Here is an 18,415-nt window from a genome sequence, read left to right as displayed (position 1 = left end):
TGTCGCAGAGGCATATATGACTCAGCTCTTGCCTAGACATTGGAAAATTACCTCCCACACAGCATGGGGAGCGGCAGGTCTGTGTCAGCATGGGGACCCCTGAGGATAGGGGGCAGGGGGGCAGGTAGCAACTTCCTGCCCACCATCTCCTATCACCAGGCCAGTGCACCTGCAAGCCCTTGCACCTGCAAGCCCAGAGCACCCTGACCCTGAAACTCCTGCTAAGAACAAAACTGAGCACTTCCACGTTGCAGGGGAAGAAGGTACAGAAAAGAGGAAGCCAGTCCATGCCTTGGATATCAGGTTGTCTATTCCTGTTCTCCTGTAGTACTGAAAAGGAAAGACTCAAATAGCTCTCTGTTGTTTTATTTCAGCTTTTTATTAGCCCTTCCCTTTCCGCTAGCTGCACACGCAGTCGGGGCGTGCTGCACAAATGAGTTGGCTTTCCAGAGCGACTCTGATTGGAGAGGCATCCAAAGTGATGTGCAGGTGCGGGTCTTCCTGGTGTGGTGCAGGTCAGCCTTGCGGTCTCTGTTTTACAGGCAGGAGGAAAACAGAGGGGTGCAGAGGCGAAGCGACCCAAACCCGGTGGCAGAGAGAGCCAGTGGCAGAGCTGAGAGGAGAACCCGGGAGTCCAGGCACCCGACCCTCTTGCTATGCTGTGCTGCCTCTGCACAAAAGCCTTTTCCAATCAGGCCATGACATGCTGTAATATCCTTGTCCGTCTTCAGTGAGGGATTCTGTCCTGGGCTTGGACTTTTTTGGATGACAGCATGCTCTGAAGAGGTCATGGGGTAAACCTGACTTGCGGAGACAGCCAGACCCAGAGCAGTGCATGGTTTGTGGGAGAAGAGCCACTCCCCTGAGCCAAGGATGTGGGAACTGGAGCAAATCTCCCAGATATCCAGCTTTTTGGATAGAGAATTGCTGGATGATTTAACATCTTGCATAGTTCCTCACAGCATGAGAGAAGGGATGCCCCATCGTCATGCTAGACCCCTGGGGAGGAGAATTTCACCCCAGGAGCAGAAGTACCCTGGGAAGAATTGACCTTTAGTAGGATGCTGGTTGAATTGGAATCAACCCTAGCCAAGTCCAGAGCAGAATCCATGCAGTTATACTGGGACGGACAGGAAGGTCTTACCTAAAAGCAGCAGGGTGACCAAGGGACAGTTCTCCTGGTCCAGGTGCCCACCTGGTATAAGCCCGTGTCACTGCGGTGCCATCCGCAGAGCAAAGGAGCATCCTGGGATCGAGGCCTCGTGCTTTTGTGGCCCTTGACATATGAACATATACCATCCTCCTCTGTTTCCTGACAGCTGGCTTCTGCCCAGGCTCAGCCCTTGACATAAAACCTGGGCCCTGACACAGTCCGGCTGCTGGCAGTGATTGCCTTCTCCTCTGCAGCTCCTAGCTCTCATCACTGGTCCAGTCCCACTGGCGGTCATCCTCCCTTCTCCTGCACTCATCTACCTGCCTGTCCAGCCCCCCTAGGCTTTCAACGGCTGCCACTACCTTAGTACCTGAGACTCATGCATGTACAATCAGTAGCAAAGACCCTTGTCATGCATAAGAGTTGTGCTATTATGTGCTATCTGTGACTTGCAGGCTTTCAACATCCAGCTGAATTGTGCCAAAGGGTATTGCCTGGTCCCCTCTCTTAGGAGACCATGGAAAATGGTTCAGAAAGGGTCCTTCAGATCCAACTAGTACCTTCCCCTGCCCCCAGCAAAGGTTGGTCAGGCTTGTCCTTGGGCCTCCAGTGCTGGGGAGTCCAACCCCGCTCCCCTGGAGTGCTTTGTCTGGGGCTGAGTTATCTTGAAATTAGAAGAGTTTTCCCTTAACGTCTAATCTCAGTCTCACCGGTTGCAGTTTTAGCTCATAGCTCTGTACATTGTGGACATGGACCATAGCTGATAACTTCCTAGGGAACTTGGATGCCAATTCAGAAGATGAACAAATGGGTTCCTTGCAGGGTAAGAGTCCATCTGTGTCCTCCCAATGTCTCAGATCTTGCATGTTGCCTGGGAAGGTCTCAGCTCCTGGGATACGTCACGCTGGCATAAACTGTTGTGGGTCCCAGGGTCTGGGTCTGGGGATGGACATGAGGGAAGGGGGAGAAAAGGCAGTGAATGTGCAAATCAAGCAGGAGCATGAATCCAGGTGCATGTATTATGGCAGCTTTGTGACTGCTGCTACTGATTTCAGCATTGGAATAAGGAAGGTGGCATGTCCACTGCTTATCCTGGGATAGCCCATTCAGCAAAACATTTATTATCTGTCCCTGCCATCAAGTGGTACAAAGTGATAATTGCAGCCTAATGCAAGCAGCTAAACTCAGATTTGTCTGCTTCAAATGCCACTGCTGTGTACGTGACTGCACAAACCCTGTGCCTGTCACAGTGGTGTTAGCATGCCACATCTCCAGGCCTTGGTGTCCTCCTGCACCCGCAGCACCTGGTCCCCAGGTGTAAATTAGAAGTAACTCCACTGAAGTCAGAGGAGGTCTGTGGATCTTTCCCCCCTCATGTTCTGCTCAGCACGTGTTGACTCTGGTCTCTTGCTGCATGCCCATCACCCCTGTCCACAAAGAGCCCCTCGATGCTGCGATGAGGTGACTGGTTGCAGAAGGGTGTTGCTGATAACCATAGATCCTGCTTTTATCTGATTTAAAAAAACCCCCATTTTCGATTTTAAAAAAGTAACCCCAGATCCACATTTACCCATGATTTAAATGAAACAACACTTAGACATACACACACATGCACACACACACTCACACACACACACACACATACATACATATATATATATATATATATATAGTGATGTTTCATGTTAATCATGGAAAAAATGTGCCGCAGGAAGAATATCAAAGCTTTTTGGGGTGAAACAGAGCCTCATTTTTCCTTCCCAATGGAGATGAATAGCCCAGAAGCCCAGATTGTGTGTGGGAGGAAAGGACTGCATTTCCCTAGCACAAAAGTGGGGATATGGGGCAGACCCCTGGGCTGCCGGACACTTGGAGTATTGACATATCTGGGGAGCTGGGATAATGGGGCAGCCGGTACAGGGAGGAGGTCCGTTTCCACATCACCCACGAAGGTGCCAGTCTTGGTCACATTGAAGTGGTTCTCCCCAAAACCTGCATGGGCTCCACCAGGAGTGGACTTGAATGGCACGTGCCCGGAGAAACGGTCACATTCCCATGGGGAATTTTCTGACCAGCGTTGCTGGTGGCAGCTGTGACATTGGAGTGGAGGATTCCCCTGTAAGATGGAAGAACGCATGCAGACGGCCTCTTACCTGAGCCGTGTCTGGAGGTAGTCCCATGGCACAGGCGTAGATGGTGGTGCAAGCGTGGTCCTCGGCAGAAGGGAAAGTGCACACGGCTTTCTGCTTCTGTGCAAAGAGCAAAAGATGTGAGCTGGGCAAAACGGCAGCCTGCTGTAACGGCACACCACATCCTGCACAGTTGGGCTGGCTGCCCAGGGTTGACTGTTCCTGGTCTATGTGAAATACAGGCCAGGAAACCACCTGTGAGCCCAGGGGCTGTTGGGGGGAGACTCTTGCAGTGTGAAGGAGCAGGGTGGAGGGTTTTAAACCATTTCCCCTAGATGAAAGGCTTGATTGTGTCAAGCTGATATATGGAGGTCTGCAGTGGGGTGGCATCCTGTGTGGGACCTGGAGGGTCCCATCCCAAGTCCTTCCAGCAGGGAACGTTTTGGGGAGCGGGGCAGGAGCACTGGTGCTGGGGAAAAGCCTGGCCACAGCTCCCCCGGGAATGTGGGGTCCTGGAGCATGAGCTTTCCCCAGGCACCTGCCTGAGCCCACCCCAGCCTTGGCCCCAGAAGCCAGGTTCAGCCTCAACCCCCTGCTGGAAACACAAACTGGTCCATCACCATCAGAGGAAGGTCCAGGTGTGTTATTTGGCCTGTGCATATTCAGCTGCAAGTCTCTATTGACACCCAGTGGCCAAAGTGCACCTGCTCTGCTAGAGCAGCTCCCCAGCTGCTGCTGGAGGAGGAACCAGGTGCATTATACCTGCACCCTGGCTACCTTGCATTGCATAGGCATGAACCTGGCAGGGGTGCACTGAGAGCTCCCGACCCCTGCAGTCATTGTTTAAGAGCTAGGCATGATAGACTGGGGAGCAGAGGGTTCTCCTTGCCCAGGTTGCATCTTCATCATATTGACTCCCGCCTTAACTGCATACTCATCAGATTGAATCCAGCAGAAGCTGGGTGTGTGTGGCTGAGAACACAAAGGCACAGAGAGAGTCTGTCGAGGGTCACTGAGGACTGCTCGTGACCACAGGACCTCTGCTGACTCTCAAGAAGGAGAAAAGCCCAGCTTTACTCTCCTGGTTATTGTTGCTCACGGGCTACTGAGTGTGCACAAACAGTCAGGGATGCACTGAGAAGAGTGATTCCCAGGAGCAGTGGTTTTCAAGCTGTGGTCCACAGACACCCTGGGGATCAACAAGACTATGTCTAAGGAGGTCCATGAAAATTACTATAATCAAAAGTAGCTGAAAACCCACACTTGCCATTCAAAGGGGTCTGAACCTCCATTTGAAATTTTTGGGGGGTCCATAAATGAAAAAAGGGTGAAAACCACTGCCCTAGACTTACTTAGGACAGTCCCCAGGTCTCAATGCAGGTCCTTTGAACTGGTTTTACAGCAGGTCCTTTGAACTGCATGTGTCCAAACCCTGTTGGGGGGCAGTCCACGGGGTACAGATGTCTGGGATGGAGTAGAGCAGAGCCAGGCAAGGTCTTGGGGCCAACAGTTGGGTGAGCAGGGATTCAGGGAAAAGGCGAAGAAGGGGATGCAGAGGGCAAGCAGTTCAAAATGCCCAGGGTGTTTCTTTTGGACGTTTTCCCAAACAAGCCATTAGGATTTGCAATGATGATCTTGTTTAGAAAATAGCCATTAGAAAAAAAAAAGATAGGTTTAACCCCCCCCCCAAACAATCTAGGACTGGGATGGTTGAGATAGGGAGGATCCTGCCTTGCGCAGGGGCTGGACTAGCTGAGCCGTCCTGAGATCCCTTCCAGCCCTGTTCTCCTCTGACTCTATGGGGGGTTGAGCCATATAGTGCTGTGTTTTGGGAGGGGTTTAGGGTGCTGAGAAAACTGAGTAAAGTTTGTTTGAGGCTGAGGTGTCTCTTCCTTCTTAGCTTGGCAAGGAGCACAAAGCCCTGTGACAGGCACAGCTCCATGGCATACGTCTCGCTCGAGATTGCCCCTTCTCCAAGAAGCAGGTACAGGGGAAACCTTTGTGGCAGCAAACTCAGCATTAGGGAGCAAGAAGGAGCTTATGGGATGTACTTTTCTGCATGTCAAGGAAAGTCGTCACTGTATAAACTCAGGCCCACATGGGGAGAATAGGCCTCTTGGGCAAGAGACTTTATGCTCCACTTCAAACCCAAGGGAAGCAGGATCTTGGATGGCCTGGGCCCCTATTCTAGCTCTTTTCCCTGGATGAATTCTGGTAGAGGTTATCTGGGGCTATAACCAAGCATGCCAGGCAGTGCTGACCAAGCAGAGCTCTTGCATTGCAAAGCAAACAGCTCAACTCACCTCTGCCCTCTGAACTTGCGCGTAAATGGTGTGAATGGTGGACTCGTCCTTCAGCGGCACTTGCTGTTTTCGGCCTGGTTGGGAAAAAATGATTACAGCCATTGCTGAGAGGGAAGGGAGCAACATGATGATATTGCATCCTGAGCCTTGGGTTCGTAGAGATGCCCATGCCATTGTGGATCTTGCTGTTGAATACTTCATGGGCAGGGGTTGGTCATTTGAAAACTGTGTCTGCACAAGCTGGCATCACAGCTGAGTTGCAGGGTGGACATGCCCCAAGACGGAGGTTTCTCAGCTCTGGACAGCTGAGCCAACTTTTAGGAGTGGGAAACCTACCCTATCCCCATGATATGCACGGACGAGTAGGTAGGGCTGGTTGGAAACCCCCTCCTTTCTCCCCCCCCCCCCCCCCAGCCCTATTTTTTCAACAGAAAAGTGAGTTTGGGACTAAATCAGCATTTTCAGTAAAAAGAGTCTGCCCTCCATGGAAAACGTCGATGTTTTGTGGAAGCCCTGAATACCTGACGCACCCTGTCTTGGCCAAAACCTGAAACACATCTTTTCACAACAGCACCTGTGTCTCATGGGACTCATAGTCCAGATGCCTCGTGTCCCCGTTATTCTCCCTGGGTGGGACGTCTCCCATCGTGCATGAGAGACTTCTTACAATGAGAGATCGTGTCTGAGCCCTGAGCAGTGTCAGAGCTCAGGGCACCAAACTGAATCATGACTATTTCATTTGAGAGACAAAATATTTCACCCCAAAGTCCATATTTTTCTGTGTTACAGCAGGTATGGGGGGAAATGCATTTCCTGGAGTTTTAGCAGAGAGGTCTGATTCCCAGCCAGGTCTACCCACAGCTCTTAAGTTATACATCACTGAGGCTAGCCTGTTGTTTCCACACTCGCTTTGAGGAAGGCCGGGGTGGATCTTCATCCCGTGACTCTTCCTCTCCCTACCTGTATGGGACTGGTCTCATGAGGGTCTAGAGGAGCTGCGTATCATCATTTACCTTACCATCCAGAGAGAGTCTTAATCTGTGGCTTTCTAAGCGCTGGAGGTGGCACCCATTGAAATGCGGGGTCAGCACCCACCCTGAGCTGTTGTTTCAGGCTCTCTGCAAACTCAGGCACTGGTTACATTCAGCTCACAGTTTTTTCAGGGCCCTCATGGCCTTTTTCAGCCAAAGGCAAACTAATGCACTGCAAAACAGTGGCAAGGTCCTCCCTGTCTAGTTGTTCAGCGGGCAGCACCGCCGCTCCGACATCACGGCAAAGATGGGGTCAAGGCAGATACCCTCCCTCAGCAGTGGGGCAGATCAGTGACATGCCAGTGCTCTGCTGGGCACTCCCCCGGCACCAGCACGAGGTACTTCTGGAGATACCCCTCACTGCTCCCCACGGCTGGAGTCCCCCCGGGGTCCCCATGAAGTGGTAAGAACTCATTGTAGCAGAGAGCCCAAAGGGGAAGTTTCCTCCCAATCACATGCCTGTGCGAGTGGTTACAGTTGTGTATGGTTTCCTTCCTGCCTTATACACCAGGGGCCTGCAGAAAAATATGCCGCTCTACTCTCTGCAAGGAAAGATCAAACACGGTACGCAGCTCCCCTGTGAGAATTAACATGTGGCCGGCCACATCGCCACGCTGCTATGTACAAGATGTGTGAACCAGCACGGAGGACTTTCCAGACTGGATGAGAACCAGCATGATCTACCCACATCAGTCATTTCTCTCTGCCCACGGCTGAGTACCAGATGCTCAAAGTCCAGTCTAAGCTAGAAACTTCTGCAAAGGTTATAGTGTCAGCTCTGGAGCAGCACTTTGGCTAGCCAAAGCTTCAGGCTAGAAATGGTTATAAAGGAGGGGAAATGAAGCTTAGCTTCCCATCTGTATCACAGGGAAACAACACAGGGATGGGGAGTCCAAATACATTTGGCAAGGGGGGCAACCTAGGACACGTACCTCTGTGTCTTACCCAGTACCAGATGACAAGCCCAGCGCAGATGACCATTATCAGGATGATGGGCAGGATGTATACCACCTCGAGTCTGCCGGACCCTGTAAGGCAATTTATAGAGAAAAGTTGATGGTTTATAGCTGATGGGTTTTATCTGCCTGTTCCTAGGGCAGGCCTAGAGAGGTGTCGCAGCCATGATGCTCCAGGGAATATGCCCTGAGCAAGGGCTTCATGCTGATATTGGATCAACTATCTTAGCTGGGAGAGATGATAGACAAGCTCTCAGGCACAACACAGAGATGGTTAAACCTATCTGACCATTTGTGGCTCTTAACATTTAATTTATCTGTAATCTTTGTGAAGCAGGAAGCAAAAGACAGGAGATGTCTCATCAGCAGAAGGTGCAGGAAGCTCTGCTCCACCAGGCCCTGCCCTCTCTGACTCCGCTCCAAGTCCATCGGGCTAGAGCGTGTTTGCAGCTGAGGTCCCACATACAGGCTGCGTGAAGTAGGAATCAACACAACTCTTTGCTCCCAGCACAGTCTGTGCATAGGAGCCAGGCCCCGGCACTACATAGTTGCTCTTTCATTGCTAGTTGCCAGTTGGCCATCCTGATGACCAGTTACCCCTGCCGCGGGGTTGCCTTCTGGCCTGGGTCTGTGCAGTGCCCAGGGTTAAAGTCCTTTTTTAAGGAACAGGAGAATGTCCTGTTTTAAGCAACACACAGTTAACTTGTGGAAGTCCTGGCCACAGGCAGTGGTGAGACAGAGAGCAGAGCCAGGCTCAACAAGGGACTGGAGGCACTCACGGAGGATAGATCTATTAATGCCTATTGAACAGAATGGTTGGGGATGTTTTGCCTGGTATCTTGAATGCTGGATGTCAGGGAAGGTACTGAATAGGAGACAAGGGCTTTCCTTGTATAGCATCCATTTCTGCCATGTTGGGGAGAAGCTACTGGGATCGATGGAGCATGGGTCCGACCCAGTGTGGCACTGCTCATGTTCCCCCAGGCTCTGCTAATCAGGAGAAAATGCTCTTTCAAGCCTGGAGTCTGAAGGGGCAGGGTGGGGAGCGGGGTTGCGACCACTGGATGTGTCAGCTCGAGTGAGCAGAAACTACTGAGAAGAGAATTAAATACAGCCTTCACGCAGGCCATGAAAGTCCCCATGTTGCACAGGAGATGGCTGAAAAACCCCAATGAGAGCAGAGCGCGCTTCCCGGCCCTGGGTTTTTGAGAAGGAAGCAGCTGCCAAGGGCTTTCCTGTGACGTTCTGGGTGTGCGAACCATTCAGTAGTCTGTGACGATACAGCCCTATGGTTGCTGGCTGGACAAGCAGGTGCCAAAAACCTGGGTGCAGGAGTTCAGCCACGGACAGCAGCTGCAAAGTGTGGTCACAGCCCAGAGCAGGTCCCTGGGAGCTGCTGCAGGCTCTGTGGGGACTGCAAACTCTCTGGGACACTCTGAGCTGCAAAGGGACGGTGTCACAGCAAAACCTGGCAGGTCCGCTCTGTATCCATCACCTCCTGAAAGGTTGTGGGCAGTTTCCCCGGTGAGCTGCGGTGCCAGCTCCAGTGAGAAAGAGCTGGCCTGTGCCCAGCGGTATGGTACCGTTGTGTGCAAATGGTCTCCCCTGCAGTGGGAAGGGGTGGATGGGGTGGCTGGATGGGGTGCAGCCTTCTGGGAAATGCAGCCCAGTGGCTGTGGTCCACAGCACCTTGCTGGAGGGGGGTGCAGGTGACTTCTCCCATGCAGCTCTTCCCCTGCCAGTGCAAACACCTAGACCTCCCATCGGGGCACTCGAGGAGGGCCTTAGGGCTGGATGCTTAGTTGGTGGTCTCCATTGAGCATGGTCCCCCTTTCAGTGCCTGCTGTGTGAGATCTCTGCCTCGATCCATGATTTTTCATGGAGCCAAAGCCTTTCTCTACCACCATGCAGAGCCTGGAGACAGGGGCCCGTCTGCCTCAGATGCACATACTGCATGCCATGTAGGGCCTGCCCCGGCACAGCTGATTTATGCCAGAAAAGGGCTGGGGTCTGCCAGTGCTCAGCCCCCAGCCCTGGTACTGCTGCCATTCTTGGCCCCCAGTTGTTGCCTGGGGCAAGACTTTGCCTCCCCTTCCCAGAGAACTTACCTCTGGATTCGATGTTGCACTCGGCCGAGGCACCGATGTGGGTGGAGTAGTGATTGACAGGGTTGCTGGCAGTGCAGGTGCAGGTGCGGTCGGTCTCCCAGAGGTTAAGGGACAGGTTAAACAGGCTCCCGTTGTGGAGGCAAGGCCAGGCGGCATCGTGCTTGGGGCAGCTCCAGCAGTAGGTCTTGTTGTCGCCTCTCTCAGCCGTGCAGTTGAGGGTCAGGGTGCAACTCTTGTTGCTCAGGGACTTGCTGACTTGGATGATGGGCTTTGACACCTCCTCTGTGGGGCGTGATGGGAGATGGTGCAAATTAGCTCAGGCAGAGCGGAGGGAGCTGGGCTGGGCCCCATCCTGCTCCTTCTTGGCAGCTGCCTCTCATCTCAGCAGCAGCAACCCCAGTGCAGTCCTGCTAGGCAGGAAGGTCAAGACCTTATGGCAGTGGCAGCCAACCTGTGGCATGCAACAGACTGGGGAGGGGACAGGCAGCACAGTGCAGATAGGGCAGGGAGCAAAATGCAGATCAGCAGGGTAGGTGAGAGCACAAATCAGGGAGCAGAAAGCTGAGCAGCAGATTGAGCAAGGGAACAGAAAGTGGAGCAGTGGATCTGGTAAGGGATCACAGGGCAGGGAACAGAGAGTCAAGCAGCAGATCAGGTAAGGGATCTCCGGACAGGGAGAAGAAAGTGGAGCAGCAGATCTGGTAAAGGAACACAGGGAAGAGAGCAAAAAGTGGAGCAGCAGATCAGGTAAAGGGGCACAGGGCAAGGAGCAGAAAGCAGGGCAGCAGGTCAGATAAGGAACAGGGATCAGAGTGGTACTCAGGGAGGGTGCGGGGCTAATTTATGGAAGACCCACCAAAAAGGTTACCCCTCACTGCCCTATGGCATCCTTTGGCTGCTCGGTTTGTGTGGCTGCATGGGTGGGTTTATGCAAATGAAGTTAATTGGCATTAGGAGAGTAATTTGCCCACGACTTTGGGGTTTGGAGCAAACCCCACTGCCCCAGGGCAGTGGGAAGGGAGGGAGGTGTCTGTGCTTCGGAGGCAGGTCAGTGCCAAGGGACTGAATAGGGATCACAGGGCAGGGAGCAGAGGGCAGAGGGCGATAGGGACTGAAACTGTGGGGGTGAGTGGCTGTGAGCGTGTTCAGAGAAAGCTGGCACCATTTCAGTAGGGCAGGTCATGGGCAGACCCGCCGCCAAGCCAGGGTGCAGAAGAGGTCCCAGAAGCACTACATTCATTACCGTACACTTCCAGGCGCAGGTGCACTTCCTTCTCCTCGTATTGTCGGGTCCCGGTAAACGTGTACATCTCCGCGTCTTGCCTGGAGGTCTCCAAGATCTCCAGGGAGAAGTTCGTGGGGTGGAACCTCATGCTCTGGTTCAGTTTGATGCTGGAATTCCCTCCCGCATAATCCAGGATGATGGACTTTGTCACGGGATCCGACGTATCCCGTTTCCACACAACTTTCTCAAAGCGTGTAGTTAATTGCTGGAGATCTGGTGTCACGTCCAGAAGGGTGGGTTTCCCCAGGGCTCCAAAAACCGTGCGCACAGTCCCAGGGCTGGCACCTGCGATGGGGGAAGGAGCAAAGGGCGTGAATCTCATTTATATTGTCCAGGAAACACATGAATTTCACCCCTCCCAGGCACTTCAGAATCCTGAATCAGGTCCCCCTGCCCCCAGATTCATGAGACTGGATCAAAAGAAATCAGCAGCTTTCTCTTTTTGAGCAACATTTGGGTTCTTTTCCCTTGCCTTCTGCATAGGGTCATCGCCAGGTTGCATTTCCAAGCCTTTCTCTGCAAGCCATGAGGCCTCCAAATGCTGTGACTGTAGGGGAAGTGCAGAGTGTCCCCCAGGTTTGGAGGCTGAGGTCTTCAAAGAAAACTCAAACTCATAGAAAATGAGGGTGGGAAGGGACCCCAGGAGGTCACATCTAGTCCAATCCCTGCTTCAAGCAGAGCCAGCCCCAGTTACATCATCCCAGCCAAGGCTTTTTCTAGCCGGGACTTAAAAACCTCCAAGGATGGAGACTCCACCATCTCTCTGGGTAAGCTGTTCCAGTGCTTTACTACCCTCCTAGTGTGAAAGTTTTTCCTAATATCTAACCTAAAATGTTTCCTTATATCTAACCTAAGAGGAATTACCTTCCTCCCTCTGCTCATGGGGAGAACATGGGGGATTACAGATGCACAGCTCGGCTCTAAAGGTAGCAAGAGCTCTTGGAAGCACCAGCAATTCTCCTTCCTGGGGCTTGCTGGAGGTGTGAGCTGATGTAGAGGGCTGCCCTGGCTGAGCCTTTATGGAGTGGTAGTGGAGCTTGCTACAGTCCCTGCTGCCCTCTGCATCCCCAGCTCCTCTCAGCTGGTCCCTGTCCACTTGGCCAGGATGCCAGGTGATGTCCTTCAGCATCGTACCATTAAGGGGACCGGGAACAGCCCCCACTTGTACAGCCCCATTATTGTCTAAAGGGTCAGACACTCATTAGAGTGGTTCCAGTGTGCTCAAGGGACCTAGTCCCAGCTGGTGAGTATGCATGCTGCTCCATTGGCTTTGCCCCCACTGAAACCATTGCCGGGCTTGCCCCGCCAAGTGCTGCTTTGTGTCAATGCAGGTGGAAAGATTTGGCCCCAGGGTGCAAAGCTCCAGGTCAGGAGTCCCGATACAGGTGGGAAGTGATCACTCTTGATGGCACTGTCCCCTCCTGTCACCTCCCGCTCGCTGGCTCCCTTCTCAGCACGGCTCTGCTTGCAGACCCCAGTTGCAATGCTTCATTATACTGGGATGATCTGGGGTGGCAGAGGCTCCTGCACCGTGCAGGGGCTGTGTGCAGGCTGAGCTGTCCCCATCAGAAAGGGAAATAAGGCACTGTTTTGCTTGTCTGAGGGCAACCACAGGAGTGCTTGCATTGCAGAATGGAGAGGAAACCGAATCTGATGGCGAGCAGGATAAAATGTGGGGTGAAGCACACGCTGAGCAGGGGGAAACACAAGGCAAAAACAGGGTCACTGGCAGGCCTGCCTGTCACCATCATCTGCCCTTGCTGCCAGGATGCCCACATGTGAGTGCTCCAGGACCTGCTTGCATGCGTCGGACCCAGAAGTGCAGGGGGGAAGCCACCCTGGCACTGCCCTTCTGCAGTCACTCCTGAGATTTCTGCTTGGGAGCAGCTCTGGAGGATTCCCCTGGTGTGGAGGAGGCCTGATGGGTCTCAGTTTCCCCTGCTGTGAAATGGACCTCTTTGGCAAAGCCTGTTCAGATCCAGAGGGCACTGTGCCAAGTGTGCACAGCCCTAACTGGGCAGACAGGGATGAAGGGGAAGCTCCTGGTGACTCAAATGGGTTCTGAGAAGAGTCTTACATGGTGAGGCAACAGTCCCTGCCTGCCCCAACTGTACTCAGATTACTGGGCTCTTTTCTTGGAACTTTCCTGTACGGGAGATGACAGCAATCTAGATCAGGCGTGGGGGGAAAGGGGCTGTCTGGAGGGTCTGTTGAGTAAGGACACTAAAATGCAGAGCCCAGGTCCCTCCCAACACCTCCTTTGCTCAGGTTTATAACCAGTGCCAGCACCTGTCTGTAACATGCTTCCAACCAGGAGCTGGCATTCACCATTGGTACCTGGATATGGAGGGGACCACAAGGATGCGGGGGATGATGGGATGCCAAGGGGAAGGAGGCACTGACTAAACTGCCTCCTAGGCCAGTCTGCCCTGGAGAGGGCAGTTTGTGAGCTGGCAGGATCCTGCCTTGGGCTGGGAGCTGGATACACTTCCATGCTAAATGGGGCAAGGCGCTGGCCAGGGGAATCCCCAAGCAGGTAGCATGTCTCTCCCTCTGCCCATGTGTCCCAAAGCAGCTGCTAATTTGCAGATTCCTGGTTTTAGGAATAAAGGTCGAGCTTCTCCCAGAGCTGATAATTAACCATTAGCATGAGCCAGCCAGGGACATGGCAGATCTTCTGCATGTCTTTGAAAGACTGGATTTAAGGAGATGCTTTTGGCAAATGCAAGTCACCAGGCTCAGTGCAGGGGGAACTGGATGAAAGACAGTGGTTTGTGTTGTAGAGACCCAGCTGGACGATCCACTGGTGTCTCAGATGATGCAATTCAAGACATGGTAAAGAGCGGTACTCTCAGCAAGTGCCTCTAGGAATCAGACTTTCACAGCAGCCCCCAGCAATCCTAAGCTTGCATCTGTAAGAGGGGGGAGATGCAACTTGCCTCCCTTCTGAAGGGGAGATGCTAGCAGCATTCAGAAATGGCTTGTCCAGCCCAATGGGTTATTAGGCACAGGCTGTCCTTTGACCTCGGCCTTGATTTTTTGCACCAGCTGGCTGTAAGGCCAAAAGCTTGGGGAAGGGGCTCTGAGGCACCTCACCCCACTGAGGAATATCTTAGTAAAGCCTTTGAATGAAAGTAACTGGGGAAGCCTCCTTGTCTAGACTCGGAAGCAAAGTGCCCCATAGAGCAAGGGACTAGATCTGTGCCTACGAGCCTCAGGGGAGACAACAATTGCGAGAGCTTCTGCTGACCAAAACCACCCAATGCTACCTACTTTCCCTAGATGTAATATTGTCCTGCTTGTATCGGGTAATGGTCTTCCGATACTTGAAGCGTGAAAGAAAATAGACTATTTTGCATGACCGCAGGGGACAGAGCAAGGGGTTTAAATTGCAGCAGGGGAAATGTAGGCTAGAGATTAGGAAGACCTTTCTCACTACGAAAGCATTTCAAGCCTGGAACAGGCTGCCCCAGAGGTGGTGGAGTCTCCTTCCTTGGAAGTGTTTAAGAGCGGATGAGATTAACACTCAACTGGGATGGTTAAATCAGGGATGATCCTCCCTGGGGCAGAGTGGTGACCTCCCAAAATCCCCGCCAGCTCAGCTTTTATGGGTCTATGATACAAGCATATGCTGCTCATGACTGATGGTCTCCCTAGATGACTCTCCCATCCCTCCTGACTGGGACGCAGTGATTCATATTCACCTCTGGGTACCGATTTACAAAAGAACTGTTTTGCTGGAAAAACAAGTGATGAACCCTGACAGCTCATCGGCTGTCACCGTTACCCATGGAAGATTAAACGGCCCGGGTTGCCACGCTGCTTCCTGTGAAATCGTTCCATCACAAGCGGGGGTTGCCCCAACAAAGGGGGAAAAAAACAACCACGAAGGATTTGCACCCCAGAGAGCACCAGCTCCCCGCGCGGCCTCACTGGGAACGTTCCCGTAAATACGGCACCTCATCGCAGACCCACCTGCCCCGCGTGCAGCAGCTCAGTCTGCTGACATCTCCCACCGGGTACCAGAGAGACTGTTATGAGCCTGTTCTGAGTCTACAAGAAGGTTCCTAGTCTATTCTGGGCCCCAAGAGGCCATTATGCAAATAACAACCTGCTCGTCTGAGTTAAATTTTTACTGTATTGGCAGGGGGGGCTGGAGGGAAGGTTCTTGTGGAGCTTTCTGGACGAAACCCCGCTTACGTGGCTACCTCTGACTGGAGGGGGCTGGTGTTTATGGCTCAGAGGGTCTATTTCAGGCCTATGTTGAAACCCACTGAATGTACATTATTGCCATAAGGGACAGCCTGTTCTTCTCTTTCGGGGTATTCGGTTGAGGCATTGCTGCTGACAAGTTCTGGTTAGGATGATAAGGATTCCAGAGGGAAAATCCCCATTAAATCATCTTGAAAATCCCTCAGCCCTAGCAGGAAAGAGCTCCTGGAATGAGAGGACATCTCGGAGCAGAGGGAAGCAGATCCACTGAAGTTAGATGGCAGGCACGACGGGTGGAAAGGGGCTGAACCCCCAGCCAAGGGCAGGGAAACCATGGGATTCCCCCGTGGAAAAGCTGACAGTGGATCCAAGGCATGGTTCTGACTTGAAAGCAATAGCAATTGCTTTGGGCCAGTGATTGCACAAATGGGGCTTTTCATTATGCCACTGGAGAAAAGAAAAAACCCATGGGGATTTTAAAAGGCAGGCTGTCAGACATTGCAGAGCCAGCAAAACCAACAAGAAATTCCTGGGTAGCTGCTCGCCAGCCTTCTCTGTCGGTCCTTCCAAGCAATCTCTCTTTGCCTGGCACCCGTGGCCCATGGAGCAACTGGTATTTGGGGCATTGCTTTGGGAGCTGGCAGAGCACAGTTCCTTTTACTTTGTTTGAGAGACCCCTTTTCTGCCTTCCTTATGTGTATTAAGCCCTCTGTCATATCAAAGATGTTCTCATTCTCATTTTGGACCACTGTGGCTTCTTCCTTCAGCCTCAGAAATGTCAGGGGAGGATGCCCCCACTATGTACCTTCCCTGAGCAACCAACAGATCCCAGGCTTCCACATCCTCTCTCCTCTCAGCCACATCCCTATTCATCTACAGCCCTGCACATTATGCACTCTCTTCTACACAGGAATGAGACAGGCTTGCTGTCAGCTAGCTCACCTGCTTGTCAAAGCAGGGTTTCTTTCAGTCCACTTCCTAGTGCTCCAAGCAGCCCAACTATAGTATCTGAGCCACCCCGCGAAGCCAATCAACAGGCTGACAGATCTTACTTTTCAAATTTTACAGGCCCAGCCTGTGCCGGTTTGACCCCGTTTCTCTTACCAGTGGCTGTGGCTACTGGTGTTGCTTTCCTGTCCTAGTTCTAGTGGTCAATAGTATTGTTATCATTATTCTTAATTAATTGGGTAGTGCCTAGAAACTCAATTATAAACCAGCCCCTCCTCTCCTCCCATTTAAGAAACCGCAAGTACTGCTGCACTAAGTAATTGAGTCTGGCAATAGTACGTGCAGTCCTATTGAAGTCAACAGGACCGGCAGTGTCTTATTATTGAGGGTGTGCCTCATTATTGTCTCATTGCTGAGGATTATTGAAGTAGCTGATGCTGAATTATTTGCAACAAATCACAAGTGTGTTGCAAAACATTTCATTATTGCAAACAGAGCTGTCTTCCTATCCACCTGTCCACCCATCCCTTGGGTCTAGAGAGTCCTGTGAAAGGCGCACAGAATAGACAAAGTCACCTCTCTTCTCTGGCACCATGTCATCTAGCTGCCTTGCTCAGCATCATGGTTTATGAAAGCAAACATCAAACGCAGAGCTAAAAGTCACTCGGCAACACTCCAGCCGCTTGACACAAGAGTAGTGGAAGGAGAGAAAAATCAACGTACCCCAAGCCCAGCAGAAAGAGATGATCAGCCAGAGGCATACGCTGCAGTCCATCGCTCGATGCATGAAACTTGACTTTAGTCCCAGCTCTGCTGTCTGCAGCTAGGCATACTGGTGAGAACAGGTGTAGTCAAATGAGACTGACGTCTCTTGGCGGGCTGCGTGTTTCCTGTTTTCTGGTTTGGTGATTTTTTTTCTTTTTGTTGTATGGAAATATTCAAAAAACCAAAATCATGCCCCTTAATGCTTCAGTGCAAGGTGCTTAGGGAAGGGGCTCGCAGCAAACCTCGGCAATCCTACCAAGAGCTGTGCGAATAAAAACCCCATCCACTCAGTTTTATTAAGTCAAGGCCCAACCCCAACTTCCTCCATGTACGGGAACGGCGTGCCTGAAAAAAAAAGATGATGCTCGTTAACTGACGTGGTCCTACCATAGAGCGCCGTGGCCTCTCTAATAATAAGCAGCATTCCCGTCACTCGCACAGTAACAGTAATCCAGTCTAATGCTCACCCTCACAAATGCGTGACGAGGGAAGGTAGAAAGCACATGAACACCATTTGACAACAGAGTGGTCTACAGAGTCACAAACCATTTCCTAACCCGCAAAAAAGTTTTCTAAGGTCACCTGCTAAACCATGAGCTATTTATGTATTTGAAATAATGTGGTTTTGCAAAGGTTGCCCACATCACTTTCTCAAGCTGTTGCAGGTGAGTGGAAGAGCTAGCCCCACTTCTTTTTAAATAACTCCAGAGATGCGGTCTCTCAACTCCAAAAGCTTTAAAGAAAGCACCCACTGCTGCTAGGCTTGGCATAGGCACAGCATCCTCTCTTCTTTTTTGCAGAAGCCACAGCTAAGTGCTTACACAAGTCTGGATTGGTACCCAAAGGTGTTTTCTGGCTCCATCCTAGCTGGGAGCAGCATCCTTGTTTCCCCTTGCTGTACAGCCAGCGTTGCTCCATCAGCTGTGTCTGAGCATAGATGGGCCCAACCCTTCAAAAAGCAGCAGGTTTTATTAACATGCAATATCCTCATCAGTTTTATGTACCTTAGTCTCATGTACCCCAGTATGGGAGTATTGCACAGTCTGGAGGGCTGGGTGAGGGAGGACAAGGGTGCGATCTCCATTTTACAGGTAGAGAGGCGAAGATCCCCATTGATTCAGGGTCGTAGGGTGCCTGGTGAGGGATGGAGGCAGAACTTAGCTGCCCAAGTCCTGGACTAGATGCTGCCTGACCCCGGAGGTCCCAAACCTTCAGAAAAGCACTCTGTTCTGAGCCTCGTTCTGCTTTCACCAGTGCACAGATACATCCTTGCCTTTACAGGCACCTGGCTTGCACCTCATTTCTGCTTGGGTCCAAAAATGAGGCCTTTCTCCGCCCACATGCCCTGAGGGGTGCTCAGTTCACCTGGCACCACCCTAGCAGGAGCAGCCTTCTCTCCGTGGCTTGTAAGGTGCATCTAGAAGAGGAGCCCTGCTCTTCTTCCCATTCCTTTCCTATCATGTGTGCAGAGCAGGGCAGGTCCCAGACCTGCTCACATCTCCTATTTCACAGGGGCACAGAGTTG

At 52.1% G+C, this 18,415-nt stretch overlaps 1 protein-coding gene across 1 annotated transcript; it reads right to left on the bottom strand.

Moving 5' to 3' along the window:
* Positions 1-365: 365 nt before the first annotated feature.
* Positions 366-16,973, bottom strand: LOC102387054 (signaling lymphocytic activation molecule). The gene is made up of 7 exons (XM_025192311.1): positions 16,849-16,973; positions 10,924-11,250; positions 9,681-9,962; positions 7,549-7,644; positions 5,586-5,659; positions 3,307-3,402; positions 366-2,092 (listed from the first exon to the last, which is right to left on the bottom strand). Exons 1-7 carry the CDS (start codon positions 16,910-16,912, stop codon positions 2,036-2,038), a joined length of 996 nt encoding a protein of 331 aa, XP_025048096.1. The 5' UTR covers positions 16,913-16,973; the 3' UTR covers positions 366-2,035.
* Between the last annotated feature and the right edge of the window lie 1,442 nt (positions 16,974-18,415).

The sequence above is a fragment of the Alligator sinensis genome, unplaced genomic scaffold, assembly GCF_000455745.1.
Source record: "Alligator sinensis unplaced genomic scaffold, ASM45574v1 scaffold771_1, whole genome shotgun sequence".
NCBI lineage: Eukaryota > Metazoa > Chordata > Crocodylia > Alligatoridae > Alligator > Alligator sinensis.
The sequence above is the reverse complement of the archived record's forward strand: the minus strand, read 5'-3'. Positions and strand labels throughout refer to the sequence as shown.